The sequence below is a fragment of the Hyla sarda genome, chromosome 2 (genome assembly GCF_029499605.1).
Source record: "Hyla sarda isolate aHylSar1 chromosome 2, aHylSar1.hap1, whole genome shotgun sequence".
Lineage (NCBI taxonomy): Eukaryota > Metazoa > Chordata > Amphibia > Anura > Hylidae > Hyla > Hyla sarda.
In genome coordinates this window covers 9,541,905-9,565,020 of record NC_079190.1, presented here as the reverse complement: position 1 = coordinate 9,565,020, position 23,116 = coordinate 9,541,905, and the positions used below count along the sequence as shown (strand labels likewise).

General features: G+C 45.4%; 1 protein-coding gene across 1 annotated transcript; it reads right to left on the bottom strand.

Annotated features, from left to right (window-relative positions):
- Positions 1-14,484: 14,484 nt before the first annotated feature.
- LOC130357320 (uncharacterized) lies at positions 14,485-20,734 on the bottom strand. The gene is made up of 4 exons (XM_056560003.1): positions 20,679-20,734; positions 16,515-16,604; positions 15,634-15,971; positions 14,485-15,442 (listed from the first exon to the last, which is right to left on the bottom strand). The coding sequence occupies exons 1-4, from the start codon at positions 20,732-20,734 to the stop codon at positions 15,015-15,017; spliced, it is 912 nt and encodes a 303-aa protein (XP_056415978.1). The 3' UTR covers positions 14,485-15,014.
- Positions 20,735-23,116: the final 2,382 nt, after the last annotated feature.

Here is a 23,116-nt window from a genome sequence, read left to right as displayed (position 1 = left end):
TAGCTACCCAAAATCTTCACTTTAAATTTAAAACTTCGTCTTTTTTTCTTAGGGATTGTGAAGCCCTGGGGTCTACTCATGCTTCAGCCAAATCCAGGCTGTGCCATTCAGACACTATATGGTCTCCACCTACTGATGCCACCTCCAGGCTCTGTCATTGTGCTGCCATGTGACATGGGACTTCTTGTTAGATTTGGTCCTTTGTAACAACATGCTGTGGCCTGGGACAATAAAACTTGGGAGTTAAAAGTTCCATTTCAAAATCCTCAATTTCAAAATCTTCGATTTGTATTTAAAATTCTTATATTTCAATGGTCTCCTCATGCTTTTGCCAACTCCAGGCTGTGTCATTCAGGCAATATATGGTTTACTGATGCTGCTGGGCCTGGGTCTGGGAATAAACATTTTGTTATGGTAGCACTAGCTACCCAAAATATTTGGTTTAAATTTCAGAATTCATGTTATAATCTTAGCGATTGTGAAGCCCTGGTGTCTACTCATGCTGCTGCCAACTCCAGGCGGTTCCATTCAGGCAATATATGGTTTACTGATGCTGCTGGGCCTGGGAATAAAATTTTTGTTATGGTAGCACTAGCTGCCCAAAAACTTTGGTTTAAACTTCAGAATTCATCTTATAATCTTTGCAATTGTGAAGGCCTAGTGTCTACTCATGCTGCTGCCAACTCCTGGTGTGCCATTCAGACACCATATGGTCTCCTCATGCTGCCAACACCTCACGCTGTGTCATTCAGCCACTATATGGTCTCCTCATGCTGCCAACACCTCAATGCTGTGTCATTCAGCCACTATATGGTCTCCTCATGCTGCCAACACCTCCACGCTATGTCATTCAGCCACTATATGGTCTCCTCATGCTTCAGCCTCATCCAAGCTGTGTCATCCAGCCACTATATGGTCTCCTCATGCTGCCAACACCTCCGCACTGTGTCATTCAACCACTATGTGATCTCCTGATGCTTCAGCCTCATCCAAGCTGTGTCATTCAGCCACTATATGGTCTCCTCATGCTGCCAACACCTCCACGCTTTGTCATTCAGCCACTATATGGTCTCATCATGCTGCCAAAACCTCCACGCTGTGTCATTCAGCCACTATATGGTCTCCTCGTGCTGCCAAAACCTCCATGCTGTGTCATTCAGCCATTATATGGTCTCCTCATGCTTCAGTCTCATCCAAGCTGTGTCATTCAGCCACTATATGGTCTCCTCATGCTGCCAACACCTCCACGCTGTGTCATTTAGACACTATATGGTCTCCTCATGCTCCCAAAACCTCCATGCTGTGTCATTCAGCCATTATATGGTCTCCTGATGCTTCAGCCTCATCCAAGCTGTGTCATTCAGCCCCTATATGGTCTCTTCATGCTGCCAACACCTCCACGCTTTGTCATTCAGCCACTATATGGTCTCCTCATGCTGCCAACACCTCCATGCTGTGTCATTCAGCCACTATATGGTCTTCTCATGCTGCCAAAACCTCCACGCTGTATCATTCAACCACTATATGGTCTCCTCATGCTGCCAACACCTCCGTGCTGTGTCATTCATCCACTATTAGTGTTGAGCGGCATAGGCCATATTCGAATTCGCGAATATTCGCGAATATATGGACGAATATTCGTCATATATTCGCGAATATTCGCATATTCGTTATATTCTCAAAATACGCGCATGCGAAAATTCGTATATGTGGAAATTCGCATATGCGAAAATTAGCATATGCTAATTTTCGCATATGCGAATTTTTGCGCGCCAGTCTCACACTGTAGTATTAGAGCCTTCTTTACACCACACAAGCTGGAAGCAGAGAGGGGTGATCACTGTGATGTGTACTGTGAAGAAAAAAAAAAAAAAAAAAACGAATATTCGTAATTACGAATATATAGCGCTATATTCGCGAAATTCGCGAATTCGCGAATATGCGATATTCGCGAATAATATTCGAATTGCGAATATTCGCGAGCAACACTATCCACTATATGGTCTCCACATGCTTCAGCCTCATCTGAGCTTTGTCGTTCAGCCACTATATGGTCTCCACCTCGAGGCCACCTCCAGGCTCTGTCATTGTGCCGCTTTGCAGGAGTGATTCTAAAAGCGTTGTTTGTAATCTGCATGTTATTCTGAATAACAGTATTATTTCACTACGCCAGCACACTGGATATGCTTGTTAGAATACAGCAAAGTGTTCTACACCCCTATTGAGGCTCTCTGTAGGACAGAATTAGCTGTTTTTAATATACATTCACCACAAATAAATTCGGATCGAAATGAATTTTTTTGACAAATTTGGCGAATCAGCCAAATCAAATTTTTCAAAAGTTTGCTCATCTCTAGAAATAATAAATAAAAAATCAGTCATCCTATAAATAATAATTCTATCAATTGTATTATATCATGTATCTTTATTTTTTAAATCTTCGGTTTAAAAGATGGTGGCAGAATGAGGAGCCACTATATGGTCTCCTCATGCTTCCACCACCTCCACGCTGTGTCATTCAGCCTGAATGACACAGTGTGGAGGTGTTGGCAGCATGAGGAAACCATATATGATTTCCTCATGCTGCCAACACCTCCATACTGTGTAATTCAGCCACTATATGGTCTCCTCATGCTGCCAACACCTCCTCCACGCTGTGCCATTCAGCCACTGCATGGTCTCCTCATGCTGCCAACACCTCCATGCTATGTCATTCAGCCACTATATGGTGTCCTCATGCTGCCAACACCTCCATGCTGTGTCATTCAGTCACTTTATGGTCTCCTTATGCTTCTGCCTCATTCAAGCTCTGTCATTCAACCACTATATGGTCTCCTCATGCTTCAGCCTCATCCAAACTGTGTCATTCAGCCACTATATGGTCTCCTCATGCTTCAGCCTCATCCAAGCTGTGTCATTCACTGTATCTTTACTACTGTTGTTCAGCTCGGACCTTCACCTGACAAAAGACCTGGGTAAGTGGACCTTTTCTGAAAGTAGTTGCGTACTTGTTTGGACAATGAGCAGAGATGTTTTGCTGTGGGGTCTATTTCATTGGCCAGCCGAGTCTCTCACACACAATGCACACTGCACATGACTGATGGCTCCAGCATCACCTCCTTGGCAGTCGGCACAGAGTAAAGGATACAGATGTGGTGAGGTGGAAGTCCTGGCAGGGGCTCCTTTCCTCCCAGGAAGAAACAACTTGGGTCTGCAGCGCTTCACCGGTGGGATAGTACAGTAGTCAGAGGTGAATGAATTTTTTTTTATTGTATTTATTGTAATAAAGTTTACAATAGTGTTCAGTAGGGTATGGACAACTCGTTTCGGAGGAGCATTCTCCTTCTTCAGGTCCAGGTTGTTAACTTCTGGGAATTCCACCTCGCCGCATCTGTATCCTGCATCATATACCGTCCTGGACGGGATCGACAGCTGGCTGCTCCCGGGACACATCAGCAGAGATCTGCCACCACACGCGCTATCCAGAGTTGTGCCTGTAATGCACATCCTGCACAGGTGAGCAGGTCCACTACTTTAGCTATTGGTCTTCCTTTACATCTTTGATAATCGGCACTTAGAGCACCATCTCCATCCTCCTTTTATTCCTACATTGCTGAATGTGCACAGAGTAAAGGGCTTAGGACAAAACATAGTGTGACCCCCCAACCCCCCCCCCCCCCACCACATATCAAAATGACAAAAGACGTGTTTGGATTCACTTGACACATCCTTAGTTAGTTTTTCCATTAGTGCACAGACCATATACATCAAATAAAGCATTGGATTCTACTTTAACCCCTTAAGGACCCAGCCATTTTACACCTTAGGACCCAGCCATTTTTTGCACATCTGACCACTGTCACTTTAAACATTAATAGCTCTGGAATGCTTTTACTTATCATTCTGATTCCGAGATTGTTTTTTCGTGACATATTCTTCTTTAACATAGTGGTAAAATGTTGTCGATACTTGCATCCTTGATGAAAAATCCCAAAATTTTATGAAAAATTTGCAAATTTTGCATTTTTCTAACTTTGAAGCTCTCTGCTTGTAAGGAAAATGGATATTCCCAAAAAAAATATTTTATTCACATATACAATATGTCTACTTTATGTTTGCATCATAAAATTGATGTGTTTTTACTTTTGAAAGACACCATAGGGCTTCAAAGTTCAGCAGCAATTTTCCAATTTTTCTCAAAATTTCCAAACTCACAATTTTTCAGGGACCAGTTCAGGTTTGAAGTGGATTTGAAGGGTCTTCATCTTAGAAATACCCCATAAATGACCCCATTATAAAAACTGCACCCCCCAAAGTATTCAAAATGACATTCAGTCAGCGTTTTAACTTTTTAGGTGTTTCACAGGAATAGCAGCAAAGTGAAGGAGAAAATTCCCAATCTCCATTTTTTACACTTGCATGTTCTTGTAGACCCAATTTTTGAATTTTTACAAGGGGTAAAAGGAGAAAATGTATACTTATATTTGTAGCCCAATTTCTTTCGAGTAAACACATACCTCATATGTCTATGTAAAGTGTTCGGCGGGTGCAGTAGAGGGCTCAGAGGCGAAGGAGCGACAAGGGGATTTTGGAGAGTACGTTTTTCTGAAATGGTTTTTGGGGGGCATGTTGCATTTAGGAAGCCCCTATGGTGCCAGAACAGCAAAAATAACCGACATGGCATACCATTTTGGAAAGTAGACCCATTGAGGAACGTAACAAGGAATAAAGTGAGCCTTAATACCCCACAAGTGTTTCATGACATTTGCATATGTAAAAAAAAAAAAAAAATTCACTAAAATGTGTGTTTCCCCCCAAATTTCACATTTTTGCAAGGGTTAATAGCAGAAAACACCCCCCAAAATTTGTAACCCCGTCTCTTCTGAGTATGGAGGTACCCCATAAGTTGACCTGAAGTGCACTACGGGCGAACTACAATGCTCAGAAGAGAAGAAGTCATATTTGGCTTTTTTAAAGCAAATTTTGCTCGGGGGCATGTCGCATTTAGGAAGCCCCTATGGTGCCAGGACAGCAAAATAACCCCAACATGGCATACCATTTTGGAAACTAGACCCTTTGAGGAATGTAACAAGGGGTACAGTGAGCATTTACCCCCCCCACTGGTGTCTGTCAGAATGTTTGAAAGAGTGGGCTGTACGAAATTTTTAATTCCTGGACGTCCTACTGCAGCACAGTATGGGTTAAAGTCTGTCCCCCTGAACTTGCCAGAAGATTAGCATAATAAAAACATTTGCATAATTAATTAGTGCAATTAACCGGGACCTCCCAGTGTATAAGTAACCCCCACAGACAACAGATCGTAGAGTTTTTTTCTTCTGCTTCCAGAAGGATTTTAGTATATTCTAGGATTCCAGACATCTGAGGGGAGACTGTGAAGTTCCCCTTATCAGCGACCCCTTTGTGGACTACTGTGAAGTATCTAGGGGTCTGCTGTACACTACCGGCGCTGTGAAGTCCCGTGTGTATTAAGTATTATTTTACCCGGTCTTACTTCGTTTTGAGCGGGCGATGATGGAGAAGCGCGGTCATCTGGAGGCTGCCGTAACTATCAGGTAAGTGAAGCAGTCCTCATGCGGCAGGAGCAGCATGTGCGCGGCCATCTTAGGACTCCCGGAAGTATCGGGTAAACACTGCTCCCTCGTGCGTACGGCGTTCCGGAAGTGCGTCACGCAGGGGGGCGGTGCTAGGATCGCCCGGCAATAACGTCTATATCTAGAGTGTCTCCGGTGCATTCCGGTGCTGAGGCACAGACCAGGGCAGCAGGACTACCTGAGAGCTAAAAGTAAGTAATTTAGTCACCTCTATGCAGACTCTGTGAAGTGTCTATTTTTGATATAAAAGAGAGAGTTACTGTGAAGCACTCAGTCTCTATTTTGAAAGTACATGGGGTATCTGTGAAGTACTCTATGTTAGTTTATTTTTTTTTTGGCTGATTCCAAATCTTTTACAATAATGATTGACCTGTACCTATGTTAATGACTTATGGTATCTATGTTCATTATCTAGTGTCAGACGCAACTCCTCGAGGCAAACGGTCTAGAAAGGCCAGGCACAGAGTATGTGGCTCATGTTCACAGCCATTGCCGGAGGAAATCGAAGGAGATTTATGCTCTCATTATTCCCTGCAGTCTCAGCCGGAGGAGGAGGAGGAACAAAGATTTGGCAATGAGGCAAGTGCTTTTTTCTCTTGGTTCAAAAATCGTATATCTTCTTTAATCCCTGATGACGCGCCACCTTCTAAAAAACGGAGGATTCAGCGCAGGGCAGTCTCCCCTTCTGATTCAGAGAATGCAGCATCCTCTTCTTCTGTGGATTCTCAGGAATCACCAGAGGATTTTTATATTTTTCACAAGGACAATATGCACGATTTAATTAAATCAGTCAAACATGTCCTAGAGTCTGACCGCTCTGTGGAAGGTAAACCTCCGCGTGAAGGGTTATACTACTTCCCAGTTTCCAATGACAGGGTGTTACCTTCTCACCCAGCTGTGTCTAAATGGTTCAAATCAAACTGGGAAAAACCCGAGAAACGCGTAGACGTGGGTTCCCATTTTAAATCGGTCTACAGATTACCTTCAGAAGCTACTTCCTCACGGTTTTATCCACCAAAATTGAATTTGCCTGTGGTAAAACTAGTTAAAAAAATCATATTTTCCCTCTGAAGAATCTTCATTGTTATCCAATCCCATGGATAAAAAGGCAGACGCCCTTGCAAAAAAAGCATATTCCACATCTGCAGCGGTATCCAAAATAGCGATGGCATCTCTACCAGTGGCGAGGGCACTTAGGGTCTGGTTAAGTCAACTTACCAAAGATCTGCAAGAGGGAGTTTCCAGAGAGGATATTCTCCAGAAAGTACCGATTATGAAAACTGCCACAGAATTTTTGTGCGATGCGCCATTGGACACCCTCAGCTTGCATCATTAAATATGGCTGAATGTAATTCCATAAGGAGATCCTTATGGATAAAACAGTGGTCCAAGGGGGACGTTGCAGCTAAATGTCATCTATGCTCTTTGCCATTCTCTCCTGAATCTCTCTTTGGTCCCAACCTTAAAGGTATATTGAAAGACATGAATGATGACAATGATGCCTTTCCAGGGACTCAGAAAAAGGAACCGGCGAAGGGTCGGCAGAGTTGGAGACGATCTCCAAAGAGTTTCAGGAGAAACTACCAGGCTGGCGGTTACAATAAGTCAAGATTCTCAAGACAAAAGAGGAATCCAACTTATCAACAAGCCGCTAAGTACAAGACGCCACCTAAAAAGAAAGAATTATGACGCCACGTTAACATCCCTGAAAGTTGGAGGAAGATTAAGGCATTATTTTCCGGCATGGGCAGTAACAACAAAGGACAGATGGGTCCTTTCAGTTATAAGATCCGGCTACAAACTAGAACTCCTAAAAACCCCGCCTATAAAATTCTTCCTCAACAACAGTCAAGAGTCAACAGTTCAATTTTTTGCAAAAGAAGCCATAGAGTCGGTACCTTCTCAGGAGCACTTTGCAGGAGTCTATTCCAGAATTTTTTCGGTACCCAAGTCAAGCGGCGGATGGCGCCTAGTAATCGACTTGACTTATCTGAACAGGTTTCTAATGAAGAAGCATTTCAAGATGGAAAACATAAGATCCGTAATGCCCATCTTGGATCAAGGGGACTTCATGTCAACATTGGATCTATCGGACGCCTACCTGCACATACCGATTCATCACCTCTTCAGGAAATATCTGAGATTTGCGTTGCAAATGGGAGAAGAAATTTGGCACTTCCAATTTACATGTCTACCATTCGGTCTCAGCTCCGCCCCAAGAGTCTTCACGAAGATGGTGGTGGTTCTCTCAGCGGCACTACGTCTACAGGGAATCATTGTAGTACCATACCTGGACGACTGGTGGCTGAAAGCGGCGACAGAGCAGGCGCTGAAGTGTCAAGTCACCAGGACAATAGAGTTCTTGAAGATCCACGGTTTCATTCTAAACGAGAAAAAGTCCCACCTTGCTCCCACTCAAAGAATTATATTTCTAGGTTTCGTGATAGATTCAGTACTCATGAAAATTTCCATTTCCCGGGGAAGGGAATTAAAGATAAGGGGCCAATTGAAAGTTCTGTTGAAGAACAGGAAGGTGACAATTCGACAAGCCATGAAGATTTTAGGCAGTCTCACATCCTCCATAGATGCAGTACAATGGGCGAAGGCACATATTCGAGGTCTACAGTCGAAGATTCTGTCTGCATGGGACCGGTCACAAACATCACTAGAGGAATCGATTTGGATTTCAACAGAGCTTTGCCAAGACCTACGGTGGTGGTTGGACCCGACCAGGTTTGCAAGGGGAAAATCTTTGCTTCCAGCCCCACAAGTAACATTAACTACGGATGCGTCTGCTCATGGCTGGGGAGCCTATCTTGGTCACCGGTGGATTCAAGGTCAATGGTCAGACTTGGATCAGAGGCTGTCTTCAAATATGAAGGAGTTAAAAGCAGTGTACCTAGCACTACTTCACTTCTCCCCTTGCTTGACAAACAAAGAAGTCCTCATAAGGTCGGACAATCTACCTGCAGTGTTCTACGTGAACAAGCAAGGGGGGACCAGGTGTCCTTCACTGATTCAGCTTTGTGCAAAAATTTTTCTTTGGGCAGAAGGCAAAGTCAGAGACCTTACAGCAGTCTACCTGAAAGGATCTCTCAATGTAAGAGCAGACCTTCTCAGCCGAGAAGCACTACTCCCAGGGGAATGGGAACTGAATCAAAAGATCTTCGAGCAAGTGATACGGAAGTTCGGGTGCCCGGAGATAGATGTCTTTGCGACGAAACAGAACACCAAGCTCAAAGTGTTTTGCTCCCTTTCCAGGTCAGATCATCCTTACCAATTGGACGGTCTCTCGATATCATGGAAAAACAGGTTTATATATGCATTTCCTCCTCCAGCTCTGATCCAGAGGACGTTGTGGAAAGTCAAAAGAGAATCTCCTCAGGCAATCTTAATTCTTCCATTTTGGCCAAGGAGAGCGTGGTTCTCTCTGGTCACGAGTCTATCTCAGAACCAGTTTTGGCAGCTTCCAAAAAGAAAGAACCTTCTAAGTCAGAAGGGTATGTTGCATCAGAATCTAGAGATGCTCAATCTTTCGGCATGGAAGGTGACCTCTCTATCCTGAAAGCAGAGGGTCTTACAGATGAAGTCATCACAACATTAGGAAATTCAAGTTAACCCGGCACCAGAAGGTGCTATGCTAGAATATGGAAACTATTCAAGTCTCATTACTCAAATCCAGAAGTTCCTGTATCTGTTATTCTGAATTTTCTTCAACAAGGTTTGGACAAAGGATTGAAGTTATCTACTTTAAAGGTCCAGTTTGCACCCATAAATTTTTTTCTTTCTGGCAAATTTTCTAAGGACCCATTAATAAAGAGGTTTTTTAAAGGGGTCAATAATATGTACCCTAAGGTCAGTACCCCTATTCCTTCTTGGGACCTGCCGGTTGTGCTTAGAAGCCTAGCTGAAGATCCTTTTGAACCCTTAGATTCTGTAAGCTTAAAGTTTCTCACATGGAAAACATGTTTTTTAGTCGCTATTGCGTCAGCTAGACGGGTCAGTGAGATCCAAGCATTGTCCTGCCGGGAGCCATATTTACGTGATATGGGGGATGCATTAATTCTTCGAACGTTACCAGGCTTCATACCTAAAGTTCGATCTACGGTTAATTTACAGCAAGAAATTATTCTTCCAGCTCTGACGGAAGACACGGAGGTATCAAAAATTGATGTAAGAAGATCTGTTCTACAATATATCTCAAGGACTGCATCCTTTAGATGTTCAGAGCATTTATTTATCCAATTTGGAGGGACATCTAAAGGCTCTAAAGCAGCAAAATCGACAATTTCCAATTGGATCAAGAACACGATCAATTTTTGTTTCCAAAAGGTTGGTTTAGATCCACCTAAAGACGTCAAGGCTCATTCTACTAGAGGAACCGCAACCTCTTGGGCAGAAGCTTCCTATGTGCCACTTCAGGAAATATGCAGAGCCGCTACTTGGGCCACACCTTCAACTTTCATACGCCATTACCGTCTTGACATCTCAGGTAGTTCGGCCTTAGGCAAAACAGTGCTTGAAGAAGCATTTAAGAAATAATGCCCACCCTTTGTTATTTTTTTGCTACCTAAATCCCATACTGTGCTGCCGTAGGACGTCCAGGAATGAATGGAATTTTGTCTTACCTGAAAATTTCAATTCCTGGAGTCCGTAGGCAGCACAAGGTTCCCACCCTAATAAATAAGCATGCTATAAAACTACTCTGCGGTCTGTTGTCTGTGGGGGTTACTTATACTTTTTATTATGCTAATTATCTCTTCTGGCAAGTTCAGGGGGACAGACTTTAACCCATACTGTGCTGCCTACGGACTCCAGGAATTGAAATTTTCAGGTAAGACAAAATTCCATTCATTTGCACAGCCCACTGTTCCAAAGATTTGTCAGACACCAGTGGGGGTAAATTCTCACTGCACCCCTCATTACATTCCGTGAGGGGTGTAGTTTCTGAAATTGGGTCACATGTGGGGTTTTGTTTTTTTTGCGTTTGTCAAAACCGCTGTAACAATCAGCCACCCCTGTGCAAATCACCTCAAATGTACATGGTGCACTCTTCCTTCTGGGCCTTGTAGTGCGCCCCCACATATGGGGTATCTCAGTAGTCGAGAGAAATTGCATTACAAATTTTGGGGGGCTTTTTTCCCTTTTACCTCTTGTCAAAATGAAAAGTATTATATCACAACAAATGCCCCACAGGGGGTACCAGGGTCATAATATATTCACAACTATTTTAGGGGAAACCCCCCCAAGGGGAACCCTTAAACTAAGTACCACCTAAAATCTAACTTTTATTGGTCTTATTAAAATGTTAAACTAAATAGTAAATATATGATTTCCTTATGGTGTAATCTACACCACTAATTGTTTAAAACCACAGCCTTAGACTAACTCCCATTGTGATATTGTTGTAATAGCTGCAATTAATGCCAGAATGATTGCCCATTGATCATCCTCTTGGATGTGATTATCTGTTTTTAGGGAGTTGTAAATGGCTGCTAATTAAAAACTCCGAACATTAGCCAGGAATCATATATTTATTATTTAGTTTAACATTTTAATAAGACCAATAAAAGTTAGATTTTAGGTGGTACTTAGTTTAAGGGTTCCCCTTGGGGGGTTTCCCCTAAAATAGTTGTGAAAATGAAAAGTATAGGGCAACACCAGCATGTTAGTGTAAAAAATGTATTTTTTTACACTAACATGCTGGTGTAGACCCCAACTTCACCTTTTCATAAGGGGTTAAAGGAGAAAAAGCCCCCCAAAATTTGTAGGCAATTTCTCCTGAGTACGGCGATACCCCATATGTGGCCCAAAACTGTTGCCATGAAATACAACAGGGCTCCAAAATGAGAGCGCCATGCGCATTTGAGGCCTGAAATAGGGATTTGCATAGGGGTGGACACAGGGGTTTTCTACGCCAGTGATTCCCAAACAGGGTGCCTCCAGCTGTTGCAAAACTCCCAGCATGCTTGGACAGTCAACGGCTGTCCGGCAATACTGGGAGTTGTTGTCTTGCAACAGCTGGAGGCTCCATTTTGGAAACAGTGGCATACCAGATGTTTTTTTATTGGGGAGGGGGGCTGTGTAAGGGTATGTGTATATGTAGTGTTTTTTACTTTTTATTTTATTTTGTGTTAGTGTAGTGTAGTGTTTTTATGGTACAGTCACACGGCCGGGGGATTACAGCGAGTTTCCAGCTGCGAGTTTGAGCTGCCGCGCAAAATTTTCTGCATCGCAAACTTGCAGCCTGATACTCACTGTAAGCCCCCTGCCCATGTGAATGTACCCTGTACATTCACAGGGGGGGAGGGGAACCTCCAGCTGTTGCAGAACTACAACTCCCAGCATGCACAGTCTATCAGTGCATGCTGGTAGTTATAGTTTTGCAGCAGCTGGAGGCACAAGGGTTGGGAAACACTGAGTTTGGAAACAGACAATGTTTCCCATTCAGTGTGCCTCCAGTTGTTGCAAAACCGCAACTCCCAAACATTCTCAGGCATGTTGGAAGTAGTAGTTTGGCAACATCTTTAGAGCCAAATGTTGCCAAACTACAACTCCCATCATGCTTGGAGTTGTAGTTTTGCAACATCTGGAGGACTACAGTATGCAGACCACTAATACAGTGGTTCCCAATCTGTGCCCTTCCAAATGTTGCAAAACTACAACTCCCAGTATGCCAAAATTGTCCAGGCATGCTGGGAGTTGTAGGTCTGCATCACCTGAAGGGCCAGATGTTACAGAACTACAACTCCCAGCATGCCTGGACAGTAAGGGCATGCTGAGGATGTGTAGTTTTGCAACATCTGGAAGGGCACAGTGGTCTCCGAACTGTGGACCTCCAGATGTTGCAAAACTGCAACTCCCAGCATGCCCAGACGCCAAGGGCTGTCTGGGCATGCTGGGAGTTGTAGTGTAAGGGGACCAGATGGAGCAGTCCAGATCGCTTTACGGCAGTCTGGACTGCTGCAAAGGTCCCGCGCCGCCGCCGAAGATCCACTCATCTGTCGCCACCGCCGCCATCTCCGCCGCCGGGATCCGGGTCTTCAGGGACGAGGTAAGTACCGGGGTCGGGCCCCATCACTCCCCCGTCCCCCGCCGCGTCCTCCGGTCTTCCTCCCGTTCTCTCCGGACTTCCAGGGGCCGGGCAGGGTGGGAGGAAGTAACCGCCCACCCCCCTCCCCCTGCGATTGGTCAGTTAGCTAACCGAGGAATCGCAGGGTATAGGAGGAGGTGGCCGGCTTGCCACCTCGCTCCTATACTTCAGCATGGTCCTGGCTGTCTGTGACAACCGGGATCATGCAAAATTACCGGGCGGTCGGGTCCCAGAGACCCGATCAGCCCAGTATCGCTGCAGATCGCAGGGGCGATTTCCCTCGAGATTTGCGACAATCGCCGGCATGGCCCCCCTCGGCGTTTGCCCTGGATGCCTGCTGAAGGATTTCAGCAGGCATCTGCTTCCGATCTCTGCCCGGCAGGGACCGGAAAACGCCAGGACATACGGGGACATCCTGGGTCCTTAAAGCCCAGGGTGCGGGGACGTCCCCGTACGTCCTGGGTCCTTAAGAGGTTAAACATGTTTTCCAGGGCTATAATTTTGATTGTATATATCCTTACCCCATTAGTATCAGATCAGTGCATGTCCAATAACTGTAGTAAAACGTAGATGGGATGGGCACTACAACACCTGAATTAAATCAGTAGCAAGCGTGAACCATGTAAAGGAGACTCAGAGTGAATAAGGTTCTATGGGGTGCCAGACAAAAAGGAGTAGAAGCGTTACAGACGAGAAACGGTGCTGTTGTTCCAGTATATTTCGGCTGCCTGCTGCTCCCCCTCCCTGTGCACTCGGGTGTGAACTTTTCTATGTATGGACACTGCCTGCCGGCTGAATAAAGTCCGTTTTTTAAAGGGAAGCCTATGGTGGCGGCATGTCCAATAACTGGAACAACAAGGGGGGGGGGGGGAGGAAAGAAAAAGTCTTCGAGTCAGTAAGGATAAGTTGCACAAGTTTCTCATTGCATTCTAGGACTTATTGGGCTTTAGGCTGGGCCTAGTCATCCACGTAGCTGAGAAAGCTGCACCTCAAATTGCCTGTACCCCACAGAGTTGAGTACTTTAGAGCATCAGTAAGTCTTACAAGTGTCAGAAACCCCCCCAAGCCAACTGGTGTAAAAACCCCTTATTCGACAAATATTTGAATTTTTTTGCTGCTTCGTGATCAAGAATTGTGAATTGCCTTTATTACATGTATCAAGTATAAAGAAAATCTCCATTTGTGGTCAAGTTACATGTACAGTGAATGGAGTGTACCACTGGATGAATGAATAGGCCTGGCATGTGCCTGGCTGGCCATGAAGGGTATCCTAAAGTAGGGGGATACCCTGAGAGTGACTGTAGAGAAAAAAAGGAGAAGGGAGGGTGGGGACATCTTGCACGTGGATCAGGTGAGTATATAAAGACCAGCCTCCTCCCGCAAACCAAGTTAACTTAATTAAGTTATCCTATCCTTAGGGCAGCCCAGTTTCCTCCATATCAGGACCCACTTTTCGAAGTGCTCCAAGGAAATCAGGACCTTTAACTTAAAGGGGTACTCCGCTGCTCAACGTTTGGAACAAACTGTTCCGAACGCTGAAGCCGGCGCTGGGAGCTCGTGACGTCATAGCCTTGCCCCCTCATGATGTCACACCCTGGCCCCTCAATGCTAGTCTATGGGAGGGGGCGTGACGGCTGTCACGCCCCCTCCCATAGACTTGCATTGAGGGGGCTGGGTGTGATGCCACCAGGGGGTGTGGCTATGATGTCACGAGCTGCCGATACAGCGTTCGGAACAGTTTGTTCCCAATGCTGAGCAGCTGAGTACCCCTTTAATTGCGCCCCCAAGTAACTAGACCATTCCTTTGAAAAATTGGATGACCTGCGGTCCTCCCTCAAGCCTACCTGACTATGACCAGCTCTGGGCACAGCTAGAACGCAGGTCCTGTATCAAATGGCATTCCTCAAACCTGTGTGCTTATTGCAACAACCATGTTCCTGCTAAGCAAACTAGGTGAAGCAGCAATTACTGGATCTATAGGGTGCCACGAGTTGGACCTCCACCAGTTTGACATCAAGGACAACAATAGGCATTTATATAGCGCTTTTCTCCCAGTGGGACCTAATGCTTTTTGATGGCTTATCCTAATGGTAAAGGTTGTCTCTTTCTTTCCATTCATAGGAGGATCTGAAGTTTCCTCTTACAGATCAAAGGTTGGGAGTCATAAGGAGCTTTGGGAATTTTGTACTTTGCCAATCAGTCATGTATTTCACACGTACCAATAGTCCTTTTTGATCATTATTGGTGGAGCACAACTTCTACTACTATGTTTTTTTTTAGAATTTATGATTTTTTTTCCTTTCAACTTTCTATTTACTTTTCCGATGTAAAGACAAAATTCTGGCTAAGTAAAACTTTCTCATAGCTTTACCAAACAATTCATCTCTCAGGCCATAGATTAAAGGACTGGCAAATCTAGGAAGAGACATCACCAAGAAGAAGTTGATAAGAGGCAGGTATTGAATATATGATACCAAAAATATCTCAGTAATTGTAGTGGTAAAAGACAACATGGACAACAGAAGCTGAAACGCGTGGAGCAGGACAGTCTTTCCGGCAAATTTTCCTGAGTCCATTCTCCGAGCGACCAGCATAACTTTAACATAGGTGTAGGTGATGATCACGGCCACTGTGGAAAAGCAAAGAGCATCTGTGAAATTTGCTATAACTATTTGGAAATTGAACATCATGAATGACTTCCAGACCCAGAGAACCTGTAAGTTAAAGATCCTCAAGTCTGCGAAACAAAAATAGACAATAAAATCAGCAATTGGCGGAATCATCCCCACTACCCACATGTAAGCAATGGCGAGGCTGGATCTCTTCTCTAGGCAGTGCACAACTCTCCATATCGTAATGGGTGGCAAATGGCAGTGTAACGTTCCAAGGACATGACGGCCAGATTGTAAGGAGTAATCCTGAACATACAAGTGGATAAGATAGTAATTATAAAACATATTGGCATAGGGAAATGTATGCCATTGATCACACAAATGAAGAAGAAAAATGCGATGAGTAGATAGACCAAATCATTCAGAAGCATGTGGATGAACAAGATGTAACGGGGCGTGTCCCGGACATGGGGGGTGGTGAAGAAGATATTGAGTATGATGACCATGAAGTACACAAAGATACCAAAGAAGAGGAGCATCAAGATGGAGACAACAATCCGCAAGATCTGTAGGGTGGTGATGACCTGACTAGTCGTGTTGCTACTAAGCTCAGTGAAGTTTTCCATTGTCACACTTGATGTACTCTTCAGTAACCTGAACAAAAATATGGAGAATTTTTGCTTGTACCATTTTTATAGCAAACTACACAAATAATTAAAAATACTTCAATGCACTTTTTTTTCTTAAAATTGAGTTGACGTCACAACATCGAATGAATTGATAAATGAGCCGGAGACATCTCCAAGTTGGGAACGTTTAGCTATTGTAGAACTGTAATTGTGTGGTACCGCAACATCTCGAGGGTTACAATTTAAAAACAATTTCTATAAAACATATTTCCCTATGACAAACATGACATGTATTTGCCAGCAGATGTCAGCATTTTTATTAAAAGAAAATCCAAGCAAAATCATTGGATATTTGTCAATTTAGACCAGGATCCCCCTCGATTACCTAGAACTGTAAAAAAAAACACCCTAGTCCTGAATCATCTCTGGTGAGTCTGATGACCCACAGTCTGTTACTGCCATCACTGAGGGGAAAATATTTATATATCAGCAGCTTCCTCATGAAGAAGAGCTGATCTTCTGGGGTTTTAACAGTTGGGACAGCATCTAGGAAATGGGTGACCCGTACCTTTTTTCAGTCTTTTTGTGCATGTAGTCCATCTGCAGCAGATCTTCTTTCCTTTTGACCAAGACATCTGTCAACCAGTCATCTGGCGGGCTGGGACAATAGGTAGATATGGAAGGTTAGACTGAATTTCAAAAATATTTACAAATACAAATTTGAAAAGTGAGTGCATATGTGTTCACTCCATTTACTGTGAAACCCCTACCAAAGGTTTGGTGTGACCAATTTCCTTAAGTCACATTTGAATGTCACATAATTAGTAAACAGGGTCCAGCTGCCTGCAATTTAATCTCAATACAAATACACCTGTTCTATGAAGGCCTCAGAGTTTGTAAGTGAGCATTACTGAACAAACAGCAGCATGAAAAACAAGTAGCTCTACAAACAGGTCAGGGATAAAGTTGTGAAGAAGAACAAAGAAGGTATAGGTTATGAAAACATTTGGTTTTTGATTGAAAAACCACAGGTCTTTTGAATGGATGCAGCTCATTTATGTTTCAATGGGTGGGGTGGCTGATGTGTGGGAGGGAGGGAAATGGAATTATGGGATTTGTAGGCCAAGAAGAAAACTCAAACAGGAAATACCGGTTCACAAAAAGCAAGCCACAGTGTTATTTTAATCTCACAACATAGCCATTCATCCACAAGACAAGCGCAGTTCCTTCCTAAGCATGTCCATTACCGCCTGCCAGGTACGTACTAAAATCACCTTATGGTGGAGAACCCCTTTAAACAATGGTTTCAGTATACAAATGTTAAAACATAGTGATAAAACAAACACCAGTGATACAAGTATGGTAATGCATTGCAATGGTACAAATATGTAACGATACATAGCAGACAAGCTACTAAACCTAAATGTATCAAATTTACAACCTACAAATGCATCGTAAGGTGCAGACCAGCCGCAATGTCTGAACAGGAAGCATAACAGTCCCTAGTAATGGAAAAGCAGTTCACGCCTAAAGTTCAAACCTTGCGGTGAACGAGTACCTAGTGTGAACTGACAGTATGTGTCACGATTCGGCTTCCAGGTAGTGGATCCTCTGTGTCAGCGAGGGATTGGCGTGGACCGTGCTAGTGGACCGGTTCTAAGAGGCTACTGGTTTTCACCAGAGCCCGCCGCAAAGCGGGATGGTCTTGCTGCGGCAGTAGCAACCAGGTCGTATCCACTAGCAACGGCTCTACCTCGCTGACTGCTGAGAAGGCGTGGGACAGAAGGACTAGGCAGAGGCAAGGTCAGACGTAGCAGAAGGTCGGGGGCAGGCGGCAAGGTTCGTAGTCAGGATGGATAGCAGAAGTTCAGGTACACAGGCTTTGGACACACTAAACGCTTTCACTGGCACAAGGCAACAAGATCCGGCAAGGGAGTGCAAGGGAGGAGACTAGATATAGCCAGGGAACAGGTGGGAGCCAATTAAGCTAATTGGGCCAGGCACCAATCATTGGTGCACTGGCCCTTTAAGTCTCAGAGAGCTGGCGCGCGCGCGCCCTAGAGAGCGGAGCCGCGCACGCCAGCACATGACAGCAGGGGACCGGGACGGGTAAGTGATCTGGGATGCGATTCGCGAGCGGGCGCGTCCCGCTGTGCGAATCGCATCCCCAACGGCCATGACAGTGCGGCGCTCCCGGTCAGCGGGACCGACCGGAGCGCTGCAGGGAGAAAGACGCCGTGAGCGCTCCGGGGAGGAGCGGGGACCCGGAGCGCTAGGCGTAACAGTACCCCCCCCCTTAGGTCTCCCCTTCTCTTTGTCCAGTAACTGCCTCCCCTGGGATGAGGACACCGGGAAAGAATGGAGGGTTTCCTCAACGGCAGGCAGTACAGCAGGAGTGGGAATGGGGAGGGAGGGCAGAGGGCGAGGCCTGGCACGGGGCAATGTGACACCAGGACGGGGACCATGGGGAGGCACAGAGGCTTGCCTGACGGGACTGGGAGGGGGGGAGAGGCACTTCCTGTGGCAGGCAGAGTCCCAGTTCCTGATCTCCCCGGTGGTCCAATCAATGGTGGGGGAATGAAGCCGGAGCCAAGGCAGACCGAGGAGGACCTCAGAGGTACAGTTGGGGAGAATAAAGAACTCAATCCTCTCAAGGTGGGGTCCAATAGACATGAGGAGGGGCTCTGTGCGGTAACGCACGGTGCAGTCCAATCTGGCTCCGTTGACCGCGGAAATGTAGAGCGGCTTAACGAGACGGGTCACCGGGATGCTGAATTTATTAACAAATGACTCCAAAATAAAATTTCCAGAGGCACCGGAGTCCAAGCAGGCCACGGCTGAGAGGGAGGAGTTGGCTGAAGAAGAAATCCGCACGGGTACCGTGAGACGTGGAGGAGCAGACTTGGAACCAAGAGACGCCACACCCACGTGAGCTGGGTGCGTGCGTGCGTTTCCCAGGCGTGGAGGACGGATAGGGCAATCCACCAAGAAATGCTCGGTACTGGCACAGTAAAGACAGAGATTTTCTTCCCTACGGCGATTCCTCTCTTCCTGGGTCAGGCGAGACTTATCCACTTGCATGGCCTCCTCGGCGGGAGGCCCAGGCGTAGATTGCAACGGATACTGTGGGAGAGGTGCCCAGAGATCTAAGTCTTTTTCCTGGCGGAGCTCTTGGTGTCGCTCAGAAAAACGCATGTCAATGCGGGTAGCTAGATGGATGAGTTCTTGCAGATTGGCAGGAATCTCTCGTGCGGCCAGCACATCCTTGATGCGACTGGATAGGCCTTTTTTAAAGGTCGCGCAGAGAGCCTCGTTATTCCAGGATAATTCTGAAGCAAGAGTACGGAATTGTACGGCATACTCGCCAACGGAAGAATTACCCTGGACCAGGTTCAACAGGGCAGTCTCGGCAGAAGAAGCTCGGGCTGGCTCCTCGAAGACACTCCGGAGTTCAGTGAAGAAGGCCTGGACTGTGGCTGTGGCAGGATCATTGCGGTCCCAGAGCGGTGTGGCCCAAGACAAGGCCTTTCCTGAAAGAAGGCTTACTACAAACGCCACCTTAGACCGTTCTGAAGGAAACAAGTCCGACATCATCTCCATATGCAGGGAACACTGAGACAAAAATCCGCGGCAGAGTCTGGAGTCCCCATCAAATTTGTCCGGCAGGGACAAGCGGAGGCTAGGAGCGGCCACTCGCTGCGGAGGAGGTGCAGGAGCTGGCGGAGGAGATGGTTGCTGCTGTAGCAGAGGCAGAAGTTGCTGTAACGTGGCGGTCAACTGCGACAGCTGCTGTCCTTGTTGGGCAATCTGCTGCGATTGCTGAGCGACCACCGTGGTAAGGTCAGCGAGACTTGGCAGCGGCACCTCAGCGGGATCCATGGCCGGATCTACTGTCACGATTCGGCTTCCAGGTAGTGGATCCTCTGTGTCAGCGAGGGATTGGCGTGGACCGTGCTAGTGGACCGGTTCTAAGAGGCTACTGGTTTTCACCAGAGCCCGCCGCAAAGCGGGATGGTCTTGCTGCGGCAGTAGCAACCAGGTCGTATCCACTAGCAACGGCTCTACCTCGCTGACTGCTGAGAAGGCGTGGGACAGAAGGACTAGGCAGAGGCAAGGTCAGACGTAGCAGAAGGTCGGGGGCAGGCGGCAAGGTTCGTAGTCAGGATGGATAGCAGAAGTTCAGGTACACAGGCTTTGGACACACTAAACGCTTTCACTGGCACAAGGCAACAAGATCCGGCAAGGGAGTGCAAGGGAGGAGACTAGATATAGCCAGGGAACAGGTGGGAGCCAATTAAGCTAATTGGGCCAGGCACCAATCATTGGTGCACTGGCCCTTTAAGTCTCAGAGAGCTGGCGCGCGCGCGCCCTAGAGAGCGGAGCCGCGCACGCCAGCACATGACAGCAGGGGACCGGGACGGGTAAGTGACCTGGGATGCGATTCGCGAGCGGGCGCGTCCCGCTGTGCGAATCGCATCCCCAACGGCCATGACAGTGCGGCGCTCCCGGTCAGCGGGACCGACCGGAGCGCTGCAGGGAGAAAGACGCCGTGAGCGCTCCGGGGAGGAGCGGGGACCCGGAGCGCTAGGCGTAACAGTATGCATTGCGTTCTAGCAATTTTCTGCTCAAACAACCTTTGCTTGGTCCCATGATTAACTGCTCAATGCCATAAATGAAAAAGAAGGATGCATTACCATCATGTGCACTTCTGAAATGCAGAGAAGCAGCTGACCTGTTGCGCAGAGCATTGCCTGTAATGTCATTGAGATGTTCCAATGCACCCTGCATACTTTCGCTGGCATTGTGTAGACCCAATGACATATACCAGGCTACAAGAATTGCAATTCATCTACTGCTTCATACTGTAACTTTTATTTCCTGCAGCATTGGAGAAAGTGTTACAAACTTTGACATAGACAAAGAAGTGTATAGTCCAGCTCACTCCCTCAGCCCGTCGCGCCAGGACCGGCGTGGGCAACACCGACTGGAACCAACAAGCAAAAGCAAAATGTCCAGCGCGAATATGAAGGAACTGGATGTTTATTCCAATAGCCAAAAAGACAAGGAGAACATGACAAGGTGACGCGTTTCGGTCCTAAGACTGGACCTTAGTCATACACTAGTATACAGTGAGTACAAACCTTATATAGGTGGCCCCTCAAACAACGACCAGTAATCCGGCCGCAGCTGAATAGGGTCCTCCTCCTTTTTCGTGACGTGGGGGTGACAGGTAAAACCCGGAGAAAAGATAAGAAAGCAAGAGGAAAAGACGGAGACAAAGAAGGAGCCAAGGGAAGAGAAATAGGGAAAAGAAAAGAAAAAGCGGGGAGGAAAAGAAAAGAGAAAGAAAAAAGAGAAAAAGGAAGAAAAAGAAAGGAGAGAAGGGATGAGGACCATGGGCAGTCACCCTCACGTAACAGAAAAAGGTTACAATCTTAGACAATACAAAAATATATAAAAACATTTTTTATATATATGAATGTTTATTACATGTAACTGAAATATTTAAAAAAAAGGTCAATAATAAAACACATAATCATATTCTAAGACAGCTCCCCAAAGGGAGAGAAATGATGAAAGGAATGAGCTATGTTTAAGGTTTCATATGGAAAAAATGTTCAACGGTAAACAGTAGATTAGATGGTATTCACATTCTTTGTCTAATAAATAAAAAGATACATAGTGTAATAGTATAGTGGACACCAATCACTTTCTCACAAGAGAAAGAATACTGTATCCTATGAAACCATAACATAGATACTCTTACAGGATCAGCACGTATCCTAATATACCTGGGACACTGAAACCGGCAAAGGAAAAGAGGGAGAAAAAAGGGGGGGAGGAAGGAGGAAAGAAAGACTATAATAGAATAGTCATGGGCATCATGATTGAAAGAAACAAAAGGGGAATAAAGGAGAATAACAACACCGATTTAATGGAGAGAAAAATGAATCATTAAATAAGTACAAACTCCAATATAGGGTACCCATATAAATAAATAAATAACTAATAAGTCATATGTTAAGGCGAACAGAAGGAATAAAGCTGGACGAATCTCAACCAACATGCCTAATAATGGAGAATGGTATCCATCCTTTTATTAAGGCCCCGAGGGACACGACTGTCCAATCTCAAGATCCAATAGACCTCTCGGTCCAGGAGTTTGAGCTTGACATTGCCACCCCTCACAGGTGGACTAACTCGTTCCAACCCCTGTAGCATAAGAGATGATGTATTGCCGGCATGTGCCTCGGCTATGTGCCTGGAGACCATAGAAATATGTCTTGAGTTAAAATGGGGTATATCCGAGATGTGTTTTCGGATACGTACCTTCAGAGGAGTCAAAGTACACCCCACATATTGGAGATGACAGTCTCTGCAGGTAAGGACATAGACAACGTACGGTGTGTTGCAGTTAATATATGCATTCATTTTGTGGGTATCGCCCGTAGTAGTCGACACCACCGAATCTGAATTCTGCATAAAGCCGCAACACACGCACCTGCTATGTCCACACCTGTAGGACCCTGTATAACGTAACCAGGTTGGCTGTGATTTCTGCTGTGTAGAAAATAAACTGGGTGAAATACTCTGACCGATAGTCGGGGCCCTTCTAGATATACTTTTTTCTCCCCCTTTTCCTTTGCCGGTTTCAGTGTCCCAGGTATATTAGGATACGTGCTGATCCTGTAAGAGTATCTATGTTATGGTTTCATAGGATACAGTATTCTTTCTCTTGTGAAAAAGTGATTGGTGTCCACTATACTATTACTTTATGTATCTTTTTATTTATTAGACAAAGAATGTGAATACCATCTAATCTACTGTTTACCGTTGAACATTTTTTCCATATGAAACCTTAAACATAGCTCATTCCTTTCATCATTTCTCTCCCTTTGGGGAGCTGTCTTAGAATATGATTATGTGTTTTATTATTGACCTTTTTTTAAAATATTTCAGTTACATGTAATAAACATTCATATATATAAAAAATGTTTTTATATATTTTTGTATTGTCTAAGATTGTAACCTTTTTCTGTTACGTGAGGGTGACTGCCCATGGTCCTCATCCCTTCTCTCCTTTCTTTTTCTTCCTTTTTCTCTTTTTTCTTTCTCTTTTCTTTTCCTCCCCGCTTTTTCTTTTCTTTTCCCTATTTCTCTTCCCTTGGC